Source organism: Hippopotamus amphibius, chromosome 13 (assembly GCF_030028045.1).
Source record: "Hippopotamus amphibius kiboko isolate mHipAmp2 chromosome 13, mHipAmp2.hap2, whole genome shotgun sequence".
Taxonomy (NCBI): Eukaryota; Metazoa; Chordata; class Mammalia; order Artiodactyla; family Hippopotamidae; genus Hippopotamus; species Hippopotamus amphibius.
In genome coordinates, this window is record NC_080198.1 from 26,358,870 (window position 1) to 26,385,584 (window position 26,715).

The following is a 26,715-nucleotide window of genomic DNA, read 5'->3' on the forward strand; positions in this document are numbered from 1 at the left end:
TACTTCATAAACAAAATAAGAGAGGGAACTAGTGAGGAAAGGTATTGCATTCTCTGCCCTTCAGTAATTTCAGAGTTGACTGTGTGTGTCACATACCATGTCATTCAAAGGAGCCTTGAGGGACACCTGACCTAGTTGAGCAGCCGTGCCTTTAATAAAACTGCCAAAATAAGTTATGGAATTTCTTACACAACTGTGAGATTCCCTCAAAGACACACTGAAGGTTACTTCAATTTTAATATTTCGAGCATAACGTGGATAGTAGTGACTGGAGAGCTGGGTTGCGCGGTGATGATGATGGTTGGTGGTGGTGATGGTGGTGGTTATGGTAGTGGTGGTGATGGTGATGCCTAACATTTTGATATACTTACTATGTGTCAGGGACAGAGTTACAATGTTATATATTAGCTCATTTAGTCTTTAAAACAATCATAATGAAGATACTAAGAGTATACCTACTTTACAAATAAACTGAGGCTTAGAAAAGCCAAGTTCTTTTCCTAAGACCACATAGCTACTGGGCGATGCATCCAGAATTCAAACTCAGTCTGATTCCAAAATGAAGATCTTTAATCACTATATCTGTGGTCTCCAAACTTTTTGGAACACATACTCCATCAGTAAAACATGTTGATGATACCCCTTTTATATTTATTTATTAATCACTGATACTGTACTAATATACTATATACTTAATAAAAATATGAATTATAAATCAAGAAGGATGAATGAAATAATATTTGATTTTGTTATATTTATCAGTGGTACAAAAGTACTTTTGATATCATGAAAAGATAATTATAATTGATGTTTTGATGAAAGTTATATGCTTGAATATGTGTTTTTGAAGGTTTTTTTTAATGCTTTCTGAATTCGTAGCTCAAAGGTTCAGTTCTGAGTTTTTTTCAGTGCTTGGTCATAGCTGGAAATGATGCATTAGAAAGATCCATAGATTTAAATGGAAGATGGGCATCACTGGATGTAATTCTGAAATTAAGATATCCATTTTTCAGTTCTTCCCACCAATTGTGCAGATTTTTGTTGAAATCCACCTAGTAAATTATCTTTTCCAATGTCAATCTATTGTTGTTCTGCAAATATTGCATCTTTATACATTTTTTAATTTGTTTAAAACTTACTAAAACTCTTAGTTCAAAACTTCTGAATACGGATTAATCAGGCTTAAAGTTTTGTTTCCAATATTTTAAAGAGATTTTTAGAGATACATCAAATATATGGATGCATCCTGACGTCACACAATAAAGGAATCATTTCCCAAAACATTATTTGCTTTCAAATTGCTCTCTCCGTAGCATCATGTTTTTAGAGTTTGCTTTATGTCCAAGATGCTTGGTGTTTATATGTCTTGCTAATTGTGATGGTTGCAAGACAGCGTTAGCTAATGTCTCAAGATAGTATCCATGGGACGTAGTTCACTGTCGATGATGATTATCTGCATATCAAATATTTTTCTCATAATTTTGCATTGGGGAGGGCCTGGCTCTAGATAGATTTGAAGAGCTCACCTTTGTTTGTAATTCCTTTTTTTTTTTTTTAATAAATTTATTTATTTATTTTATTTATTTATTGGCTGCGTTGGGTCTTCGTTGCTGCACATGGGATTTCTCTAGTTGCTGCGTGCGGGGGCTACTCTTCATTGTGGTGTGCAGTCTCCTCACTGTAGTGGCTTCTCTTGTTGTGGAGCATGGGTCCTAGGCACGTGGGCTTCAATAGTTGCGGCACATGGGCTCAGTAGTTGTGGCTCACGGGCTCTAGAGCACAGGCTCAATAGTTGTGGTGCATGGGCTTAGTTGCTCCATGGCATGTGGAATATTCCCAGGGCAGGGCTCGAACCCATGTCCTGTGCCTTGGCAGGCGGATTCTTTACCACTGCGCCACCTAGGAAGTCCCTGTTTGTAATTCTTAATAGGCTGATGAGGAGTAAGAGGGGAAGTTTTGGTTCTGCCATTTTCTTACTTATTTGCGCTGATTTTATGTTTATTAATGTAACCGCCTTAGGCAGGGATGGGAGGTGGGAAGCCGATGGGCCTTTAATGGTGTTACATTACATTCTTTTCTGGGGTTCTTTCAGTTTGGGGAATGGCCAAAAATCTTACCATATAGGAACTGGGTGAACACTGCAGTTGTAAAAGAAGACTATTTTGATGTGAACAGCAACAACAAAAATTTCTGGATGACAAAAGCAAGGCTCAAAGTGTGTGACATTTATAACCCAGTTTTTCAAAATATTCAAAGTACAATACGAGCAAATGAAACTCCTGGTGTTAGGAAGTTGAGTCCCAGCATTATCATGGTGGGGAAGTTAAATTGCTATAAATAGCCCTGGTCACTGACATTCCCTGCCTCTGCCCCGAACGCCACTACCACCAGAATTAGATCACTCATGAACTTTTAGAAAAACTGTATGGAAATTATGGAAATATCAAATGTATATATGTAAGCAGAGACGTTAGTGTCATGGACCCTCATGCACCCATCCCTCAGCTTATTAACTATCACTTCACGGTCAGTCTATTTCATCTATATTCCCCATGCCTCCCTATTGAATTATTTTGAAGCAAATCCCAGACATAATATCATTACACCCATACATATTTTAGTATGAATCTCCAAAATATAAGGACCTGTTTTTGTAAACATAACCCATGGTACCATTATTACACTGGATCAGTTAACTTCCCTGAGGTCTCACAAATATTTTTAGTTTGTTCACTCAAATCAGATTCCAAATGAGGTCCACACATGGTAATTGATTGATAGGACACTTGTGTATCTTTTAATCTATAGGTTTTTAAAGTTGTTGTTGTTGTTAATTTGCTTGCAATTTTTTGCGGATGATACCACGTCATTTGTCTTGAAGAGTCTCCCATAGTCTGGATTTTGCTGATTGCACCCCTTCATACTATTTAACATGGTCATCTGCAAGCGCCATAAACTGGTAGTAAGATCCAGTGGATTGTCACATTAAAACTTGATCCTTTTACAAGAATACCTCAAAGGCAGTATTTGCATTTCCATGAGTACTCACATAATAACTAGTTCTCTCCATTCTGGGATCTTAATAGCCCTCGGTGACAATTACCTAGATCCATTATTATGGGGGGTTGCACAGGTGATACTCTTTTTTTTTTTTTTTCCACATACTATTTGGAGCAAGTCTATAAAGAGAAAATTTCCTTTATCAGTTGTTTGTTTAGTCTGAGGTACAGATCACACAAGAAAGGCAAAAAAAATGCTTGACAGTTTCTCTTTATAGTATTGAGATAATAGGTTGGTTCCTTAGCATCCTTGGAAGGTAACCAGTTATGGTTTTTGTTCTGTTTTGTTTTGTTTGAGTACTGTTATGATTTGAACATACTTTACATGACTTTCTGTGTAGTCATTATTTTTATCGATTCTCAAATCATCTTTGGCCAGTGGGAGCCTCTTCTAACTGGTTCCTGAATCCTTTTAACAAGATCCCAGCAGTCTTTGATAGCTTCCTTAATTTCTGGGAAGATAAGAGTCTTCATGTACATTACATGCCTCAGACAGGGAATCAGCAGAGGAACCCTGGAAATTTTCATGGGAAATGGTATTCAGAGATCACAATCTAGAAAACATTTTTATTTTAAGCTTTGGTTTATCTTCCATTTTTTAAGTATAAAGAATGAGTGTGTGTGTGTTTCTCTCGCTTTCCCTTAGATAAATGGTACTATATTATACATACATTTCTCTGTCTACTGTTTTTTCTGTTAACAATATATACTGGAGTTTACTCCATGTCAGTATCTAAAACTATTCTCCATTCCTTTCTTATAATTATACAGTACTCCATTGCATGGTGATACAATAGTTTATTCAATGAGTCCCCAGTAATGGACATTTGCTATTATAAGTAATACTTCAATGAATAGCTTTGCATATATATTTTCTTAAACTTGTCTCATCTAACTTTATAATCATACCTAATTGGTTTAGTACATTGCCTGAGGTCACACAACTGATAACTGATAAGTTGTGACTCACACCCCATCTTGTTGTCTAGCTCCCAAACCCAGGTTTTTATTTGCTCTCTTTATTATCCCAGAATAACTAAAACATTTGGCCCAGAATTATATCAATTCAGTGTTGAGATACTGCGGATCGGAAGCTCAAAGTTTACTTAGACTTTGATCAATAAAAATAAAGGAGAAAAGACTATTAGGTGGTAAATGCAGAGTTTTAGGAAGGAGACAATTTTCAAAACTTGGGTCCTTAGAGATAAAAATAGAAGTTCTTGATGGTGGAGAAACTTGGGGTGCACCACGCCCAACTGTGCTTGAAACTAAGTCAACATTTTGCTGGGGCACAGAGCAGAGCACAAATGAGACTCCCCCAGTCACGTGGGTCACCTTTGTTCAAGGAAAGCCACATACTCTTTGTTGTTTGTTTTCTCTTTGGAACCACAGGAATATTCTGGAAGGATGGGAGATGGTGCTATTAGCAAGATAACAGTCTAGACTATATTCAAAATTCCTGGAATGCACTGCTTAAGCACCAAAGGCAGTTTCTTTGGCTATTTTTCCTCCTGTCCAGGGTTATATAATACAACTCTGTATGTCCTACCAGAGAAAGAAATTTGGCTGTCCTTCACAGCCGAATTTGACCAATGAAGACATTTTTTTTCCCTTTGGAGACTATATGGAAAATTATAAGTCAGAATTTACCTCTTATTATACACTGAGTAAAATGCTGGACATGAACTCATACCATCCATTGGGTATTGTGAGGGTCAACCTGAATAGTAGCTCCAGAGGGCAAACTTACCATTGACTCCTCAGTGCTTAGAACAGTGCTTGACACAGAGTGATGCTCTATAAATAACTGTTTGAATAAACGAACGAATAGATGGAGGAATGAACTTGGGCTCCAGACATTTGGTCAGTGTTGATGTTAAGCTTTAAGGATGCCCCATTAGTCTGCCTTGTCCAAAAATTACCAAGAGGGGGAAATGCTTTTTTCTCTCTCACCCTTCTTCTTTTTCTTCCTCCCACCTTTGGACATCCTCTCCTTTTTCCAGAGTCTGTCCTCCAGAATGACGCTTCTCTTCTTCTCTACCCTCACCAAAAGTGAAGATTTCTTAGTAGAGCAGATGTCAGCATTGTATTGGTAGGAGATTGGGGGAGACTAGAGGGAGGTGAGGGATACTAGGGTATGATTGATTAGAAATTGATATTCAGGCTTTCCTAAAAGAGCTTCTTAGAACTGAAAAACAAAACCAAAACTCAATCAAATCTGGGGACCAAAAGAAAGTAAGAAACTTCAGTGCAGTGGAGGATGTAAAACCTATTCTGGTCTCTTATTATTGATTTCTAAAATCAAAGAGGCAAACTTCCAGAAGGTGGTCTCTGAGATGCTAAGACTTGGGCTGCCTGGCCTCTGTATCACCTCTGCCATCTTGCGGTCTGCTTGGCTTTGTGTATGGCTTCCATGGGACACCTGGGATCACTCCCACTGCTGTCCGCCCCCCTGCCCCCCAACACAGCATGTCCTGGTTCCCAAGAGTAGTTTCCTCTGCACTCCAGAATTTACCTTGCTCTTTCCAGAAGCCTTGTCTCACATTGCCCCTCTTTCTATTTCTGCTCCAGGATTCTCAGCTCCCCACACTGGGTATCCAGGGTGTCATTTTCCATTCATCCTGGTATATCAGAGGCCCATGAGGCGGACCCAACATTATTTTGCTCTTCTCTGAGTTTCCACATCTAACTACAAAGCTGCTTGTTCTTTGAAAGGAGGAGGTTTGTGTAGGAATGGCTTCTGTATTTCTAAATGGAAGTATGTTAATGCATGCATGTCCTGACATACCCGCAAGTGTTTCCTACCTGCAGATTCGCTGCTCTGGTGTGGGCAGCAGCCAACTCAGCTGCCACAGGGCTGGTGGCTTCGGGTGCTGTGAGCCCTCAGGGCAGTGAACACTCCTGAGGGAGACGGTGGAGTCTACCCTGGGACAAGCCCCCTGGTTATGGGTTATGTGCGTAGGTAAGCATGTGTCCTCTCATCCAAGGTGGCCTGTCTCCAAGTCCATCCTTTATGTTAATATTATAATAAATGCAAAGAGGAAGGGGATGAGGGAGTTCAGACAAAGGGGCTCTAGCTTAGGGAGTGGGAGGGGCCGTCAGAGAGGGATGACTTAGCATTTTGACAGACAAGTAAGGTTTAGCCAAGTGAAGAAAGTGTAGGAAGAAGAAAGAAGGAAAGGCTCTTCAATGGCAGTAATAGCCAAAAAAAAAAAAAATACATCAGTACATCAGTGGAGTTGTGAGGACTTACAGAAAAATGAAATTCGACTCATTGGTGCCCATAGGGGCAATGTTCTAGACACAGCATAAAAGCATATTGTTCCCCAATTGCAGACAAATATTACAATGGGTAAGAAAAGCAAGTTTCCTTAAAGAGATTGCAGTAATATTCCATGCAGTCTACCCACGTGCTTACCCGCGCATGAAATCAACACTGCTTGTCCGTTAGGAAAAGTAGCCTTACTCAAATTGCAGGAAGTTTACCCTCTCAGCTGCTTCCAGAAGGAACCCACACTGTTTCTCTGTCGGATAGAACAAGGGTAATTACATCACTGATGCCTTTAAATTATCAGTAACAAAATCTTGGGGGAGGGAATTGAGCCAATGAGAAATATCATTTTAATAAACCAGAACTCATTTGTGAATGTGGAAAGGCCGTCGGAAACCTCTTTGCAATCCAGCTGGTTCATGTTGCAACAAGGCCTTGGACCACAGAACTCAGGAACACCGATGGCTTTTTCCTCTTTGCTGCTCTGAATCTCAGGACAAGGTTGAGTAGGAGGATTTTCTGTTCTTGCTTGTGCAGGCGTAGGGCTGCATTGTGCGTGCTGCTATATTTGGGTCTTTACAGAAAACCTGCAAGTGTGTGTGTGTGTGTGGTGTTTAATTAACCTAGTTTATTTTTTAGAGCAGTTTTAGATTTACAGAAAAATTGGGTGGAAAGTACAGGTTTCCCACGTACTTGGCATCCCCCCTTCCCTCAGCACAGTCTCCCGTTATGAGCATCTTGCATTAGTGTGGGACATTGGTTACAACTGATGAACCAATATTGATACGATATTATTAACCAAAGTTCATCATTTATGTTAGTGTTTGCACCTGTGTTTTTAGTGTTTCCCAGCTTCGGAAAACTCCCAACTTGGTCCTATTTCTTCCCTCTGCCACTCTACATAATGATGGAGATTGTTAGAACCAATTAAGATCTCCACATCCCTCCAAATAGCCTCGCAGCCTGAACGGTGACTGCTGAGCCAGTGAACATTGTCTCACTGTCCGTGACCAACAGGACAAAGCTCTTGTCTGCATCTGTTTCAGTGACGCCCCCAGTACCAGTTTGCGAGGTGTTCCATTGAAGAGTCTCCTATAACCTATATGTAGACTGCATTCAGATTTTTTTCAGCTTTTTCTCTGGAAATGATTGCTACTGATAAGCTCACTATTAAACCTCATAAGACTCAGGATGGTATTTAGTGATTTCGTGATTTCACGTGTTGCCAGGCTGGTCTTTGCAATCTGGGCTCCAGCCAAGTGGAGCTATCTGGCGTTCCATTTCCAGCGGGCGGTTGTGACTTTATTTTTGCATCGTCCTGTTGTGCACCCTGGATGCTTGTGCTGAAAGTGCCTCTATTGTTTTTTTTAGGCAACACAGTTTAAATTATACATTGACAGAAGAAATTCTTACTGTGTCCCCGCAAACAGGCCCCACATTTTCTCATCTCTCTCTCTCGTCTCTCCTTCTGTACCCTCGTCCTGGAATGCTCTTTTCATTCATTCTCCCACTTTCTGTCCCTGCTTCCTCTTCTCCCCTCTATTCCTATCTCTGCCAACTGAGATTCGAGATACTATTTAAGACCCTCCTCTCCTTAGACGTCATGTAGCTTGTGTGACACCTTGTCCTGGTGCTTCGCTGGACCTGAGAACTCATGACTGTTGCCTGATCCTGTGTGCTCTCAAATCATGTCAGGTTTGACATCTCATGAAGGAAACACTTCAGTGGTTTTTGCCCATCCTACTTTGAATTAAATCCCAGCTCCTCGCTTCAGCACACAAGACCCTACACCATGTTCTGTTCCATGCTTCCCTCTCCAAGATCATCGCCTACCACTCTCCTCCTGGCTGCCTTCCTGGTAGCACTAATAGCTGGTCAAGGGTGGTGATTCACTAGATCACTCTGATCAGGTCTCAGAGTGTGGTCCACATACCCTTGGGGGTCTGCAGGATGATTTTCCTAATAATACTAAGACACTATTTGCTTTTTTGCCCCAGTGTGTTGACCTGTGCACTAATAGTGCAAAAGCCATGGTGCATGAAACTGCTAGTGCATTAGCACAAAACAAGACAGTGGTGCCAAACCATACTAGTCATTGTCTTCCTTACTGCCACTTACTCGCTGTTTAAAAACTGCTAGACTCACTGGATACTCTTCTTGATGAAGCAGTAGACATTATTAATTGCATTAAAATTTGACCCTGAGTACACCCTTGTAATATTCTGTAAAATGAAGTGGTAAATATACATAAAGCACTTAGGCTGCATAACAAAGGCAGTGGTTATCTCCTGGAAAGGGACTTGCGTCACTGAGTTGCCAATGAACCAGCCTTTTTTTTTTTTTTTTTTTGGTAATGGAGCATCAATTTTACTTGAAAAAAAACTGAGAAAAAGAAAAGAAACACTGAGGTTATGCAAATTTAGGTGTTTAGCCAATGTTTGCTAGAAAATGAGTGGAGATAGCCTATTACTTCAAGAAAAGCAATTGAGAGTATTTTTGGCCAGTGATAAAATCTGAGCTTTCCATCCACCACTGTAGCTTGACAGTTGCCCAACATCTAAATGCTTTTTTGGTGATGCCAGTATGATAGTAAATAACATGCTTTTTGATATATTGTGTAATGAAATATATCAATATTTGAAATATTTTCGTAACTCAATAAACTATTTCCCTACAACCAATGTATGATACTTTTTAAAACCATGCATGGATAAATGATTCATTCAAAGAGCAAGCTAGAACAATCAATTGTGATAGAGTACGGAAAGGTCACTGATGAGGTTTCCAAATTTACATTGCAACTAACTTTTAAGAAAGTACCAGTAGTTGAGCTCTGGTACAGTATCAAAGATAATCCACATCTCTCTCAAAGGGCTATTAAAATATCCCTTCCTGTTCCAATAGCGTATCTGTGAGAGGCCAGATTTTCCACACCTGCTTCAACCAAAACAGCCTATTAAAACAGATTGAATGCAGAAACAGATATGAGAATCTGGCTGTCTTCTATTAATTTTTAAAAGAGATTTGCAATACTGTATCATGTTGCCAGTCATTTCACTAAGTTTTGTTTTAGAAAATATAGTTATTTTCTTAAAGTGTTATTTAGGTTAACATGTAGGAAATATATTGTTTTTGATGAATTCATCAATATTTTAAGCTCAGTTTTAATTTCTATTAATAGATGTAAATTGCATAAACAAAAGCTCTTTGGAGTCGTCAATAAATTTTCAAAGTGTAAAGAAACTTGAAACCAAAATATCTGAGATCTGTGGCAACTAAGGCAACTCCCCATGAGTTCTTCGGGTCTAAAAATCCGTACTTGACCACCTGTCAGAAGATTCTAGGTGAAACACTGCCTGAGTGCTTCCAAATTGGAAAAATATAATCTTATTCTTTAAAAACCAAAAGTGTTGCATTCAAGGAAAGGACATTTGATCCAACTTTTAAGAGCTTTGCAGTGTGCAGACAGCCTTCCTCCTCTTCGCCTCCACCTGTACTGTATCCTTTACCTCCTCTCATCCCACCTTTAATCCAACCAGTAGTCTGACTCATTCTCTAAATTCATTTTTCCTATTTTTTTCCTCTTCCACTAAATAACTATTTTCTGAGAGAATTGCAGCTTAGCCAGTGTTTAATTTCTGTTCCCAAGGCCACTTTCCCTGGGTCATAGTTGTTCCTTGTCTTCTGCCCAAATAGGTCTTTACCCATAACATGGTTGGTTGGTCTATTATTTAATGATCGAAAACTTCAGAGTTAGTTTTTAAGGTAGTAATTAATTTAGACATTCAGCTGCTGCCCTAAAATTTTTTGGAAAAGAGTAAGAACTTTTATATATATCACATTAAAAATTTTTTTTTCTAAAGAAGCACTTTTAAAAATGTGGTAGATGTATGTGAGATAATAGCACGTATCTAGATTATGTGCTATTACATAAAGCACATTTATGCTACAGCTGGTACATAAAGCCTGTGATTTCACAGGTATTTTTGCTTAGAACAAGGTCAGTTACAAAATGACGTTATTTGAAATATATTCAGTACAAAATTTAAAGTAAATAGTAGTACGGTTGATATAGAGAGAGAGCATACTCATGAAAGCATTACTTGAATGGTTGAATTTTGGGAAATCACATTCCAAAGAGAAAGCTAGGGTTACAGCCCCATCATAACTTCTCCCTTCTCATCATAACTTCTCCCATCTTCAATACTTTTGCCCTTTCAACTTCCTTTTCAGAATTATTGTCATATTTTTCTGTGATGAAGCCTTTCAAATTGATTTATTTCCTCAAGCAAAATGAATAAAACTCACATAAAGCACCTTTTTCCAGGGTATGTTGTGTAAGTGTACAAAATATAGAAGGTGATAAAAATTTTATGTAAATAAGTAAATACTTGGTTAGGATGATATGACTTTTAATTTTCCTAAAGGCAAGACTTCATTAAGGGTAGAAAATATTTTAGTCTGGTTGTAGGAAGAGATTTTATTTATGAATAAAATTAATGGACACATATAAATTTTGATAACCTTCTAGGAAAGGAAATTAAATAAACATTGCTCTCTCATCTCTCTAGACTAACTTAACCTTTTACAGTACTTATGGACATTTTTGCCAGTTTTCTCCCTTTCTTTTTTTTCATATGGTAAATTGAACTTTATGAAAATGTAAAACTTTTGCTCTTCGAAAAATACTGTTAAGTAAAGATAAGCCATAGGTCAGAAGGAAAATATTCACAATACATATATCTGACAAAGAAATTGTATCCAAAATATATAAAGAGCTCTTACAACTTAATAATAAGATAACGGAATTAAAAAATTTTGCCAGTTTTCGATAATGAAATAATTTCTTTTTTAAAAAAGGAAAAGCATAGCTCACATTAATAGATGGTACCATACAGTGCTCACCTTATACTTAAGAGAAGGACTTCATGTGTATGTGTAATTGGAACATCACTTAACACCCCAAACAATTTTCTACTACCTTTTCCCTATGCTTAGAATGCTACCATTGTAGAGTCATTCTTTCTGGGTCACCGCTGCTTCTTTCCCTTTGCATAACACAGTTGCTGCTGTCATAGGAGGCACATTAACTAATGAGCACCTTAGGAAGTATGCTTTCTTTCTCGCCTAGAGAAAGTCACATGTATCCATTAGGAAAGCATTTGGCTGCAAGTAAGAGAAAACACACAATGACTGGAACAAATATCAATTCATCTTTTTCTCGCTAATGAGGCCAGAGATGGGTGTTTATAAACATGTGTGCAGCTCCTCAAAAATATAAGTACCAACATCACCCTTCCTGCATGGTCACATAATAGACACCTCAGCTCTAGACAATATGTTTGTATTCTCAGCAGAAGAGGGAGGCAGCAAGAAAGGAAAAGGTTATACTAACAGATAGGTTCCTTTTTATATGAGAATTTCATTCAAAAGCTTTTCCAGAAGACCCTCAATAGCTTTCTGCTTCTGTCACATGGCTACCCATAGCTGCAAGCGTGACAGGAAAACAGTATTTGACTTTTAGGCCTCTAAAATGGGAAGGACAATAGGGGGTAAATGTAATTTCAAATGACTGAATAAACAAGAAACAAGGAGCATTGAAAAGGGAAAAGATTGAAAGGGGAAAGCAAAAACTAAATCCTAACGATCACACTCTTTTTTTTTTTTTAAGATTTATTATTTTATTTATTTATTTATTTTTGGCTGCATTGTCTTCATTGCTCTGTGTGGGCTTTCTTTAGTTGCGGCGAGCAGGGGCTACTCTTCATTGCAGTGCACGGGCTTCTCAGTGCAGTGGCTTCTCTTGTTGCAGAGCACGGGCTCAGTAGTTGTAGCACATGGGCTCAGTAGCTGTGGCTCAAGGGCTCTAGAGTACAGCCTCAGTAGTTGTGGCACGTGGGCTTAGTTACTCCGTGGCATATGGGATTTTCCTGAACCAGTGTCCCCTGCATTGGCAGGCAAATTCTTAACCACTGCTCCACCAGAGAAGCCCCCATAACAATCATATTTCTTATCTTTGTTTATTCATTGAGTCCTTACTCTGTGTCATATACTATGCTGTATGTACCTTACATATATTATTTCATCTAGTTCTCATAAAAGCCCTACAAGGTAGATAAGATTATCTCCTATTTACAGAGGGAAAAACGAAAGTTAACTATGTGCCCAAGAACTTGTATTCAAGTCGGGATTTGACCTGAGCTTGCTCTCACTTCGACATCGCCTCTCCTGAGACCAGCACTCAGAATGTGTGGTTTTCTCTTCTCTGTGGATCCCATTTTACACTTCTTCAGAATGCTGCAGTAGATTACAAACTGCTTGAAATGCAGTGGGAATTTTCAGGCCTTGTTTAATGAGGTGGATTGAACCAAGAATGCTTGAATAGTTCTAGCAAACGCTGCTGCAGCACTTTTCCTCTGCAATAATTACCTTTCATCGTTTCAGGTTTTTTGCTCTTGGAACTCATTACTTCAATTCTGAATTCTGATCTGATGCACAAGTGGTTTCTGGAGGATTCTGTTTGTAAGCGGCTCATAGAAGCCTGTTTGTCTATTTAGAGTTGTACTGTCAGCTACTCTAGGGCAATTATCTTGGTGTGCAAGGTCAGCTTCAGGATTCAATCCTATCTAGGTCAGTTACTTTTACCCAGAGATAGATTCTGTCCTAAGGGTCGGTTCTTAGACTGGTTATTTATGGGAGTTCCTAAGAGATTTTCATTCACTCATACAGTCAGCGAAAGGATGCTGGGGAATCAAGGTGAATATGATCTCTGACTCTACTGTAAGAAAACTGAGAACTTTGCTTGTGCCTTGGTCATTGTATGTCTTCAGAGCTTAACACTGTGCCTGGGATATGATAAACACTCAGTAAGCTTATGTATTCATTCAACACATATTTGGTTAGAGCCCATTATGTGCCAGGCACTAGAACCACAGCAGTAAACAAGACAGATGTGATTCTTGTACCTGTGAAACAGATGCTCTTATGGGGAGATAGACAATGAAAAGTAAGCAGAATTGTAAAACAAGGACACAAGGCTCAACTGTCCATCAATAGGAGAATGGATAAATAGTGGTAGAGTCATACCATGTTATACTACTCAGCAATGAGGATGAGCAAGCTATCGCTACCCCCAGTCAAGTGCCAGACTCTCGTAATGCTTGGTTGTACTGACATCAAGTTCAAAAACAGACAAAATCAATCTGTGATGATAGACGTCAGGTCACCTTTGGAGAGGGGCAATGCCTTTGGGGCCGTGCAGGAGCTTCTGGGGTCCAGGCATGTTGTTTATCACGATAAGAGGATTGGTTCCATGGGAAATTTCACTTTATGAAGATTTCTCACGCTCTGTGCTTATGAGGTATATTTTTCTACATGCAGGTTATGATCCAATCAAATTTATCTTAGAAAAAGGTAAATGCTGACTGTGATGATGGCTGTGGAGGAAATGCATAGGGTCTAGGGCAAGTGGATAGAGAGTAGTTTGGGGGAGCATCATGGTAGGCGGGGTGGTCTGGGGAGACCAACCTGGGAGATGCTGGGGAGGCTGAGTCCTCAGGGTGAGAAGTTGGGGAGAGCATGGGGAGAGCATCCCACGCAGGCGGAGCGGCCAGTGCAAAGGCTCCTGGGCAAGAAAGGTTAGGGTGAATCTGAGAAGAAAAGAGGCCAGTGTGGCCGGAACAGAATCAGTGGAGGGCAGAGTGGGACGAGACAAAGCCAGGAGTGGACAGCGGCCACATCAGGCGGGGCTCTGGGACATTTAGTCTATGGTCTGCCCCTTATCATTGGACTCTTCTTTTGTTCCAGACAGTGTGCTAAGATCCTTGGCTACATCATCCCATTTCCTATTCATCTTCCCAGCAACCCTAGGAAGTAGGTTTTATAATCCCCATTTTGTACATAAAGAACCAAGGCTTCAGGAAAATAACTTTCCCAAGGTCACCCACTTTGGGAATGAGTGGTATCACTAGGATCTGAACTCACATCCCTTTGACCCCAAGCCCACATTCTCAACTCCTGACTCCCGAATCCGCCTCTGAGCACTGGTGTTTAAGTAAAGAACTGCTTCACAGCGTGATGCATGTACTCTTAGGGTTGTGAACAAAGTCCTGAGCAAGTAGAAAACTTCACCTGGGGAAGTCTGGAAAGGAGCACCTGGGCTGGATTTTGAGGATGCATGTGGAATTTTCCTCCAGGCATGCTTTCTGAAGGGAACAGTGTGGGCAGACTCCAAGATGAGGATGAATGATCACAGCAACTGATGTTCATTGAGAATTCATGCTATGCCAGGTTTTGCAATGACTATTTTAATTTTACATATCCCAATCCATGCTGACAACAATCCTATGAGGTCACTATTGGCCCCATTTTACAGATGAAAAAACTGAGGTCAGTCATTTGCCTAATGACACATAGCTAGTGAGCTGACTAAATAGACACTATGCTTATTTAATTAGTGGTGAGAAAAGTAGGGAACGTGGATGGGCAGGTGTCAAGCCCAGACATAAACAAAGCTCCGCTACTAAAATCTGTGTCCCTAACTCTCCTGCTTGGAGCTTGGGGTATCCAGGGAAGTAGGGAGTGTTTCGTTGAGCTTCATGACATTGGTTCTCTGAGCTTGAATGTTCCTGGAGGCCTTCTCTTTTTGAGAGTTTTTTTTTTTTAACCATCCCATTTGTGGTAATTTTTTAAAATTTTTATTTTATCTCAGTGTGTAGTTAATTTACAATGTTGGGTTAGTTTCAGGTGTACAGCAAAGTGATTCAGTTATACATATACATATATCTATTCTTTCCCAAATTTCTTTTTGAGAGTTTTATGGTCTGTAATCTCTCTCCTCTGAAACCCTATCCATATTTTTGTGCATTTTTGATATGCCGTTCCTCATCTAGACTGCAGGGTCCTTGAGGTCAATCCCTTACTTCTTTTGATTCCCTGGTACCTAGCCTTGGCCAGTGAGTTGAGACATCCAGTGTATTTTGTTGACTTCAGGGCCTGGGGCAGAGCCAGGCAGGCAGTAGGTGCTCTGTAAATATTTGTTAAATAAATGATCACCAGGCTTATTTAACAAAAAGTTAGAGTGACAATGGATTTGGCCTGGGTCAACAGTCTTTATCCTTCAGATGGTGTGCACCTCATTTTATTTCAAATTACTTATGCGCTTAAGGCAAGGTTTATTGGTCTCCCTTCCCTCTCTTGCCCCATCACCCCACTCCATCCCACCCCCCAAATCATGCAGAGTTGGTATGAATCCAGACTTGGAAGGAATTCTGAGCAAGAAATTCTGTAAGATGCTTCTGATGGTTGTATACTGTAAAGGTTTGAGACTTAAATCCGCCTGCTTAAAAGAAATTCATGTGATGATGTCATTTTTATGAGCAAATCAACTGCTGCCTAATATTTCAGTGTAAATGATTTCAAGCACATACAAAATAACTATGATTTTCTGTATAACTCCACTGATAACTAATATTCTTGGGTCCCAATAGGAAAGCTCAAGTGGCTTAGAAGTGAGTTCATTCCATGCTCTAGGCCCACGCTGTACAGTATGGTAGCCACTAGCCACATGTGGCTGCTGAGCACTTGCAACGCAGTTATTTTGTTTGTTTGTTTTATAAATTTATTATTTCTTGGCTGCATTGGGTTTTCATTGCTGCACGCAGGCTTTCTCTAGTTGCAGCGAGTGGGGGCTACTCTTCATTGTGGTGTGTGGGTTTCTCATCACAGGGACTTCTCTTGTGGAGCACTGGCTCTAGGCATGTAGGCTTCAGTACTTGTAGCATAGGGTCTCAGTAGTTGTGGCACATGGGCTTAATTGTTCCATGACATGTGGGATCTTCCCAGACCAGGGCTTGAATCCATGTCCCCTGCATTGGCAGGTGGATTCTTAACCACTGTGCCACCAGGGAAGTCCAATGTGGTTTTTTTTTTTTTTTTAATGTATTTATTTATTTTATTGGCTGTGTTGGGTCTTCTTTGCTGCACACGGGCTTTTTCTAGTTGCAGTGAGCGGGGGCTACTCTTCCATATGGTGTGTGGGCTTCTCACTGTGGTGGCCTCTCTTGTTGCAGAGCACGGGCTCTAGGCATGTGGGCTTCAGTAGTTGCAGCACATGGGCTCAGTAGTTGTGGCTCACGGGCTCTAGAGAGCAGGCTCAACAGTTGTGGTGCACGGGCTTAGTTGCTCCGTGGCATGCGGTATCTTCCTGGGGCAGGGATCGAACCCATGTCCCCTGCATTGGCAGGCGGATTCTTACTCACTACACCACCTAGGAAGTCCCAATGTGGTTATTTTGAATTGAGATGTACTTTAAGTGTAAAGTACACCAGATTCAAAGACATAGTGTAAACAAAGAATGTAAAATATTTCATTAGTAATGTCTCTAATGATTACATATCGACATGATAACATCTTGACATGTAAGGTCTAATAAAGTATATTAAAATTCATTTCACCTGCTTTTAACTTTTTTACATGTGACTAGAAAATGTAAATTTACTAGAAAATATAAAATTATACTGATATTGGCAATGGTGCTCTAGAACAAAACAAATGTGGATCTGAGACAAAATAACTCCTCTATATCTGCCCCCAAAGTCACTATTCCTCACTTCTCCCAACGTACAAAAATTAGCTAAAGCACCCCAGGTTTCATCTATGTCTGTTCTCAAAAATGTGTTTTGATTTGTTTCCTGATGGAGTCAAAACTCACGCCAGGCTTCACTCTCTTGTAACTTTAAGCTTTATTTTCTACTAGCAAGCCTTGTATTGACTCTAATGATGATAACCCTCTGCATGTATATTCAAACTCATAATTTTAAAAAAAGAACTCATATTCTGTCATTGAAGAGTTATAACTATCCCAAGGTAGCGAGCAATTAGGATTGTCACCATTTTCCAGGTGAGAAAACAGGATGAGATAACATTTATTTATTTAAACCCGGCCCTATTCTGAAAAGGCTTTTAAGTCTGTGGCCAATTGGGAGAACATAAGTGGCTTTTCCAAGATGACATAATGGTCGATAGAACCGGGCCTGGAATGATCTTCCTCTTTCTACTAGAGCAGCAGTTCTCAGACACAGTGTCCCATGGTGAATTAGGAAGTGTGACTTTGTATAAATAATGGTTAAAAGAGTAAAGTTTTTGGCTGACTTTCTTTTTAGATAAATTAGAACTCATGAAAGGATATTCAAAAATAATTTATCTTCCATATACTTCATTCCTTCTTTCATTCAACCTGAATGCCTGCCATGTATTAAAGCACGAAGTTGGCCCTGGGGAAACATCAGTGAACAAAATAGCAAGGAAGGACAGATCATCTAACAAATTTGATCATAACTAACAAGTAGTTAGAATAAATAATGTGCCCTGGAATAACGTAGCAGGAAGACATAGGCTAGAGTCTGGGAAAGGCTTCGTAAGTCAGTACTGTTCATGCTGAGACTGAAGGACAGTGGGACACAGCCAGATAAGGGATAGAGGAGGAAGAATAAATAGGAATCTTTCAGGAATGCTTTCCTAAGTGGGGAATTAAGGCAGGCTTGATGACACAGAGAATTACACATAACCTACTGCCCAAATTATCTATGCCACATCCTAAAAGTGTATCTTGGACCTAAGTATCACCTTTCATTGATCGTGAACGTAACAGTAGAGTTTGAAAACCTTTGTTTATTGCCATGCTACACTTAGCAGGGTATTTTCCCCTGAGCTTTATTGAGATATTATTGAAATACAACATATACACGTTTAAGTTGGACAATGTGACAATTTGCTACGTGTATATATTATGAAATCTAACCACAATAAGGTTAGTGAACACTGCCATACCTTCACATAATTACCATTTTTCTCTTGTGGTGATAGCAGGTAAGATTTGTCTTTTCACAACTTTCAAGTATTTAATAGTGTTGTTAATTTTAGTCTCTATGCTATACATATTAGAATCCCCAGAACTTTCTCACGTTATAGCTGGAAGTTTGCACGCTTGGACCCCATTTCCCCTACCTGCAACCCCCAGTAACCACTATTCTATTCACTCTTTTTATGAGTTCAGACTTTTTAGATTCCACCTATAAGTGAGAACATACAGTGTTTGTCTTTGTCTGACTTATTTCACTTAGCTTAATGCCCTCAAGGTCCACACATGTTGCTGTAAAAGGCAGGATTAGCTTTTTTATGGCTGAATAATATTCCAGTGTGTGTGTCTGTGTGTATATAATAATATTCCAATGTGTGTGCATTATATATATATGTGTGTGTATATATGTACATGTGGATTTATATTTGTGTGTTTGGTGTTGTGTGTGTGTGTATACACATGTAAATCACATTTGCTTTATCCATTCATCCATTGATGGGCAGGTAGGTTGTTTCCATGTTCTGGCTATTGTAAATAATACTGCAATGAACATGGGAGTGTAGACATCTCTTCCTTTCCTGGTGATGTATACCTAGAAGTGGGATTGCTAGATAGTTCTGTTTTTAATTTCTTGAGGAACAATAGTGGCTGCACCAATTTACATTACTACCGACAGTTCATAGGGTTCTCTTTTCTTGACACTTTTGCCAATACCTGTATTTTGTCTTTTTGATGATAGCTACTCTAGCAGGTGTGAGGTGATAGATCATTTTGGTTTTGGCATTTCCTTCGTGATTAGTAAAATTGAGCACCTTTTCATGTACTTGTTGGCCATTTGTATATCTTCTTTGAAAAATTATTCAAGTCCTCTGCCCATTTTTTAATCTTTTTTCTATTGAGGTATATGAGTTCCTTACATATTTTGGATATTAACCCCTTATCAGGTAGGTGGTTTGCAAATATTTTCTCCCATTCCATAGGTTGCATTTTCATTTTGCTGATTGTTTCTTTTGCAATGTGGAAGCTTTTGAGTTTCATGTAGTCCCACCTGTTTATTTTCGCTTTTACTCCTTGTGCTTTTAGTATCATCTCCAAAAAATCATTGCTAAGACCAACGTCAAGGAGCTTTTACTCTACATTTTCCTCTAGTAGTCTTAATGTTTCAGGTCTTACATTTAAGTCTTTAACCTATTTTGAATTAATTTTTGTGAGTGGTGTAAGGCAGGAGTGCAGTTTCATTCTTACGCATGTAAATATTCAGTTTTCCAACATCATTTATTGAAGAGACTATTCTTTCCCCACTGAATATTTTTAGCTCCCTTGTCAAATATTGGTTGGCCATATACGCGTGGGTTAATTTCTGGGTTCGCAATTTTGTTCCATTAATCTATGTGTCTGTTTTTATGTCAGTACCTTACTGTTTTGATTATTATATCTTTGTAAAGCAGGGTATTTCAGACCACCTGAGAGGCCTGTGCAATGGTGTGTTGAAAAACCATCCCCTCAAAAAACAAAAACAAAACAAAAACAAAAAACCCAAAAGAATCCAACCCTGATTTGTAGCATTTGCCAATTTCTGTGGTGTAAACACTCCCACCTTGGTCGATATCTAGCTTCCAATAAAAAGTCATTGAATGCAAAATTTGGAAGAAATGTGTGGTAGCACCCCAGTATATATCATTTCCACCATACAAATACAATAGATGTAAGTGACCTCAAAAACTCAGATAATGGTCAAACGTGATAAAATAATCAGGAAGCATTGAATTTTGAGTGTGTCTTACTCTTGTTTTTAATATAATTTAGCTATAATTTATATTAATTTTTAGAAATGGCTGTGTTTAACAACTGCCTCACAGAATTCCTGCAAACAGGTTGGCTCCCACGTGCCAGTACACACCACCCCCAGCACATCAATAGGCCTTCATTGTAAAGTAACCGTGGTGCTTGTCTAGAGCAAGTTCTCACCATCCCCTCCTTCTCTGTTTCTTACAGATCAGCAAACAGCAGCTGCAGACAGTCAAGGACCGGTTTCAGGCTTTTCTCAATGGGGAAACCCAAATCGTGGCTGACGAAGCCTTTATGAACGCTGTCCAGAGTTACTACGAGGTAAGATTCACCGGGAAGAGGAATGCCAAGACGGCTCAAACCTGAAGCCCAGGGTTTCTGAGCTACTGGTCAGTGAGAATAGCAGCCTTGGCCTTCTATGGAGCCATCCCTCCTGAGGCCAAGGGGTTGGTGATTGGTTACAATTTTAAGGAAAACAGTGTTTTGTTCTGGGGGCAGTGGGGTAGAGAAGCTGCTGTTTCCTGACTGAATTGTTATACCAGGCAGAGTGGTGAGTGCTTTACATACCATTTCTTGTTTAATCTTGACAACAGTCTTTGAGTTAGGTCCTGGTGTTATTCCCATTTCACTGATGAAGAGACTGAGGCTCAGAGAAGTTAGGTTAATTACTCAAGGTCACACAGCTGTTACAATGCCACAAGCTAACACTTGAACGGACTTGGAAGCATTTTCCCACCCCTTACTTTCTAAAGGACGGTAATATCTCCAAAGGATGTTGCCTTCACTAGCTTCCTTGTTTCCATTAAAATGGTGCTCTGAGTTCTTTTCTGCAAGTTAGAACACCATCCAAAATGCAGTACTATTCTCAGATGGAAACCTAGAAGTGAGAGACTATATCCTAGGTATATATCATAAGTAAAATTTCACCTCTAGACCTCAGAGGTTTATCAGTAAAGTGAAGTTGAAATTCCACTCCTATTTTTAAATTTTGTAGTTATTCTTCCAAAATGTGCACATTGGCTATCATTGTACATCATTAATGATGGCAACATACCATATCTTCCTATTGGTAATGTTTACCTCACATGCATATCATTTGGTCTTTGGAAGACATTTAACTTTATATTAATCTATTTTCATCTGAACAAGATATTCTCTGTATTTGGCATCCTGTGCCCCAAATGTCTTACCTATTGTCAAGGCTAGATTAAAACCATTAGAAGCCAACCCCAAGCATGAAAAAATTGATGGTATCCTGCCATATGCAATTCAACCTAATAACAATAAATTGTAAAGTAAGTGTTAGGAAATCCAACAAATTTCTGATTTTCCCCCTATGGGTTTGCTTTGCTGATGTTCTTCCTTCCTTCCTTTTTTCACTTATTAGGTAGAAAATTATTTTGAAACAGAAACATAGGTGCTCCCACTTCGCTGATGCTCCAAGCACATGCTTCTTCTGCCCGTTGGGTGCTCCATTTCTCAGTAGATGTTTTAAAAATGTTAGTTGATTGATTGGGTAAAAACTCTCCTTCCTCTTGCTTAAAGCACTTGACTCCTTTCATGGAGAGAGGGGAGCAAGACTGCAATTAGATCTTCTGAAAATATTATTGATTGGTTTGCTAATTAGCCTTTAATAGTAAACAGCCTTTGTCTCTGTGATGTTTGCTGAGTCCATCCACAGACTTATCTTGTTCACCACTTCCTCAGTGAATTTCTATTTGGATCTGATTTAGATATCTGGTTTGCTTTTATACATGTCAAATTTAAATGGTTTCTCATTTTACGAGTAGTATTAATGATTGCCAATAAGGGTCAAACTTAGTGCTTTATCTGATGTGACACATTTTTTGGTTGGATTTAAGGGAGAGTGGACATGAGGTCTGCAATCACAATGGTGGTATAGAAGTGAATAACCTAAATATATTTAACAAAGGTTCTGTTTAAAAACCGCCAGGGAATGAAATTAATGTTTTCCTCTTTTGCCAAAATCTGAAAGCCAGTTGAGACCAGGCAGACCCTCAATAGTTCTCCATGTTTAGAGTCAGTCACCAGTTTGTAAATTTGTAGATTGCAGATCTTAATTAGAAGGCTCATTTGACTAATGATATAAATTACAAGAAAGTACCATTTCTATCTATTAATTAAATTTGAAAATTAATAGTCATCAACTTGCTAATGAGTCTCTGGAAATTACTGTGATATCTATAGTGATCCTGATATTTTCCTCTATGGAAGCTAGTTTATCTGAAAGAGCTTCCTTTCGGTCTGGTGAGAATACAGACATTAAGAAATTGCTGAATATTTAATATTAAGATCTGAGTAACAGGAAATAACATGGGGTATTAATTATTTACCGTATTCATTAGTAAAGCTTGAGAGAGTCTTAAGATTCAGGTTTCCTGGGAAGCCTAATCCTCTGAACCAAAGGTCCCCAGTCAAGGGATCGGGACTAATACTTCACTTGGAAGCACCCCAAGTTCATTACACATCCCTTTGTCTCTCTCCCTCCACTCTGGGCCAGGGGACAAACTGGTGCCTCTTCCTCTGCCCTCCTCTGGCATCCAGCGGATTCCCTGGCATTATCTGTCCCGGTCAGGACTCTTTTTGGATGACAGGTACAGACACCTAGGTCAAACTGGCTTAAGCCAAAAAATGAGATGTGTTTGTTCAAGCAACTTAAGAGTCCAGGGATAGATCCGGCTTTTTAGCTGTGGCTGGATCCAGAGACTCCAAAGATGCCAGCAGGATGGGGATCTCTCTCCCACACCTCGGCTTTGTTCTTCCCTGGTTGGCTGCATTCTTGGGCAGGTTCTTTCTACGTGGGCAGCCCTGGAGGTTCGCATCCTACCAGCTTAGCATCTCCAGGGGCAAAGAGAGTACTTCTTTGCTGAGAGTCCCAGCAAGAGGCCCCAGGTGACTTGGTTGGACCGATATGAGACGTGTGTCCTTTCTTGAGCTAATCAGTACAGATGGGGGGTGACACAGACCAGGGATCAGGCCCAGGACAGATACCACCTCTGGAGCCAGAGTGCAGGCTCAGTCCCACTGGCACCATTTGTGTTGAAAATGGCCTGGTTTCCCATCAAGAAACTGGGGTGCTTTTGAACAGAAGGAGGAGGAATGTGTACTCAACAGGTGAAACCAACAGATACTCTCCTTCTGAATTCTCAGCCCCCACCCCTCACACACACACCCCACCCCACCATACTAACACCGACACATCCCAATTTACCAGTGATAAGACAATTAAAAAAAAAAAAAACCAAAATTTTTCTCCAAAAGTTCTGAGATTACTATAGTCAGTTACTAAAGTCAGTTGCAAGCAATGGCATTGTTTTGCTAAGACGGTAATGGTGTGTCAGCCTGCTAGAGTAGTAAAGAGCAGTTTTATTTTTAAATACAGGAAGTGGGGAGCCACTGTCCTTTTGCCATCTGTGTCCACCCACATCCAGACCAGTCTGACCCCAGCTGGTCAGCATTCACTGCAAGCTGGTCAGGCCTGGAAGCAGCGCTGGGCCAGGAGAGAGAGAAACCAAGATTCCCTATGGCTCTCGCAAGCATGCATGTTCATTTTGTTCTTCCCTGGGTGGCTCTGATGGGCAAAGTGGATCAAACAGGGCAGGAGATTAATCCTTTCATGTCTTTCATGATGGCTTTGAGGGCTGGGCACCAAGGTGGATGCTCTGAGATCTGACCCAGCAACTTCATCCTGTTCCCACAGTCACAGTCCTAAGGCATCAGAGAGCCCACCTGTCTCTCTAGGACCCCCATATTTTTTCTAACTCTCAGCTCTCTGAGGACAAATTGTGAAATGTAAGTCCTCCCACCCTCCATCCTCACCCCCCTCCCCCCATCTCCCTGGTTAATTTTGGTTCCTTCACATGCTGGTCCTGACATCAGAGAAAAGAGGTGGATGGAAAGGTCTTACAGAACCTTCCTCCCTGAGATCCTGCCTGGAAGGAAACATGAGGGCGGGAGGGGGGTGGGATCTGATGGCAAGAGGGAGTGTAGAATAAGGTGGAAGACAAACCAACATTCATTTTAGAACACAACAGCTGATATCTGGACTTCAGCCAGCACCACGGCTATGACTGCCTTTTGTTTTGTTTCACTTTGTTTTCAGCTGATCTTCTCTGACAAAGCCCCAGTTAGTTTTTGTCCAACTAGATCTGAAGGGTGTATCAGACACAGTTCTTCCATTGCTAGCAACAGAAACTGTAGCTCACTTAAGTCCTAATAATAACAACAGCAGTAACAACAACTGTTAGTTTGTTATTAAAGGAAAGAAGCAACCTAAAGAAAAGATGGAAACCAGGACAGCTTAGCCTCAGGAAGTTGGGTTGCAGGAGATCATGCAAACCCCATCATTGGTATGAATCTACTCCAACCCCATTCCATCCTTGGGCCACCTGCTCTGAATCTGAACCCCAGAAGGGGAAATCTGATCGCCAAGCTCAGGTCCCAACCTACCACTTGGCAAAGGAAGCACACAGTCCTGAGATCAACAGTCCCACTGAAACTGTGTGCAGTGACAAAGGCGTTCTCGGACTAAGGTGCTGTCGTGAGAAGGGTCTGGACAGTTGGTAGGCAAGAACTGCAGGTGGTCTTTGCACAGGGTGACATGTGCGCGTTCATCTTTATGACTGACCTGTGTTTTAATCTAAGAAAAGTAGATGTCAGGTCGCACCTGGCTATTTTTCTGAAACAAAGCTATACACTTTGCAATAAGCAAAACCACTATAATTCCTCAACAGCCTTGAGACAGATATGTCCCTAGGAAAAGAGTTATCAGCCATTCTAAAGGCATTCATTCTTGTGAAAAAAGCCACGCAAGGAAGGACAGGGCAGAGGGCCGAGTGGTTAAGAGAATGAGTTCAGTGTCCAAAAGATGTGGGGGTGAATTCTGGTTCTGTTGCACACGGGCTGTGGGACCTCAGCCACGTCTGAGCCTCAGTTTCTTCATCTGTAGTGGGATCTTCCTTGCATAATTGTCAAGATTAAACTGCATAAACGCGCACACACACTCAGACACACAACCTCACTGTAACTCTAGCAACTGGAAAGTGCCACTATGAATATATGAAGGTTAGAGGGGAAGAGTGGTGGTGCAGTGCCCACGTGCTGTATAGAAATAAATGATAGAGGTGAGTTGAAAGTTATATTGGTGTTGGCCAAAAAGTTCGTTCAGGGTTTTCTGTAACATCTTATGGAAAAACATGAACGAACTTTTTGGTCAACCCGATAGCATCAATCTGCTCCCTAGTGAGGGGCCTAGACGTTGGGTCCGGAAGGTAGAAGGTCAAGGCAGGGGAAAAGGGCATAGGAAGGGGAAAGGGAATTACTTTTGTTCCTGATCTACCACCACTGACCACAGGTCATGGCCCCAGATGTGCTTCCTAAGTTTGTCCATCATCCCCTTACTTTCTGGTGAAGAATATCTTTACGATCCAAAGCTGCTTTTTCTTCTAGAAGTTAACATGCACCTTGCCTCAGTGAAGGTAAAATTTGTAATTTTTCCATGTAGAAAGGGGTGTTTTAAATGACTGTGAAAGTCAAACATGCCAATTATAAAATTAGACAATGTAGGGGAAAATGTAAACGAAATAGTTAGAAAAATACCTATAATTCCATCATTCTAGACAACCACTATTAAATTTTGGTATATGTCTTTCCAGGTATTTTTTGATGTGTCTATACACATAAAGGCAGCTCCTTGATTTCCATGTTAAGATGGGAAATGACAAAAATATTAATAACCCACTTGTTTCATTTCACAGTTGTTTTCAATCTTTTCTGCTTCTGCCAAAGTCACACATATGATATATTCTCATCAGTAAAATGTTTTCTTATACCTGTGATGTTCTCAATCAAGGGTTTTTCTCCTGTGCCCTAGCTCCACTTCACCCCTCCCATTGGAAGTCTCTGGTTTAACAGTATACCATGGACATCTTTTGATGTTAAAGAAAAAAAAATGTTATGTTTTTTCATGGCTGCGTAATACCCAATTCAAAAATAATAGCTAACTTTTATTACATTCTTATAGCAGGCACCATGCTCACCAAGTCCTCACCCAAATCCTACATGGGAGGGTAGTTGTGGTTCCCATTTGAAAGATGATAAAACTGAGGCCCAGAAAGACGAAGTAAGCTGCTCAGCTGACAAAGCTAGCAGCTGGTGGAACCAGGATTTGATCCCAGGTCGTCTGACACTAGAGCCCGCTGCTCCCATTATGCGTGTGCCGTTCGTTAGTAATATTCATTTGTAACCTGGTTGTTATAGGTTTTAAAAATCTTATTTACTTTAGCGTCTAGGTATTTTTCTTATTTATGTTGAAATGATTTGCTTTTGCCGAGCAGGAAAGGATCCGTCTTGTGTTCTCAGCCTGTCTGTAAAGAAGCAGGAGCTGGGCGTGTGGTCATTAAGTACTGATGTGCTTGTGTGTTTCTAAAGCAACCTTGAGGTTGCTTGGCTCTGGCGACGGAGCGAAGGACTGATGGATGCGGTCGAGCTGCTGAATTGACTGCCCTGCCCCATTCCATATTTATTTGTTTATCTGCCCTTTCCCATTATGACCTGTCTGGGAGGTGGCGGAGGAGTGGGGAGGATTTATGGATGTGCCGCATAGAGCTGCGCCTGGAGTTGAAGTCTCTCGCAACAGCCACCAAAACATGAAACAGAAAACAAAACCCAAAATACCAGATAGGGCTCCCGGTACAAATGAGTTTCAGGGGTCGTTT

At 40.3% G+C, this 26,715-nt stretch overlaps 1 protein-coding gene across 17 annotated transcripts in view; it reads left to right on the plus strand.

The window, feature by feature from the left end:
* CADPS (calcium dependent secretion activator) overlaps positions 1 to 26,715 on the plus strand; it is a 451,700-nt gene that overhangs the window by 85,358 nt on the left and 339,627 nt on the right. For all 17 annotated transcript variants that reach the window (XM_057706171.1, XM_057706172.1, XM_057706169.1 and 14 more), the window contains one exon: positions 20,186 to 20,299. In XM_057706171.1, the coding sequence (XP_057562154.1) occupies positions 20,186 to 20,299 (114 nt within the window). The remainder of the gene's footprint in view (positions 1 to 20,185; positions 20,300 to 26,715) is intronic.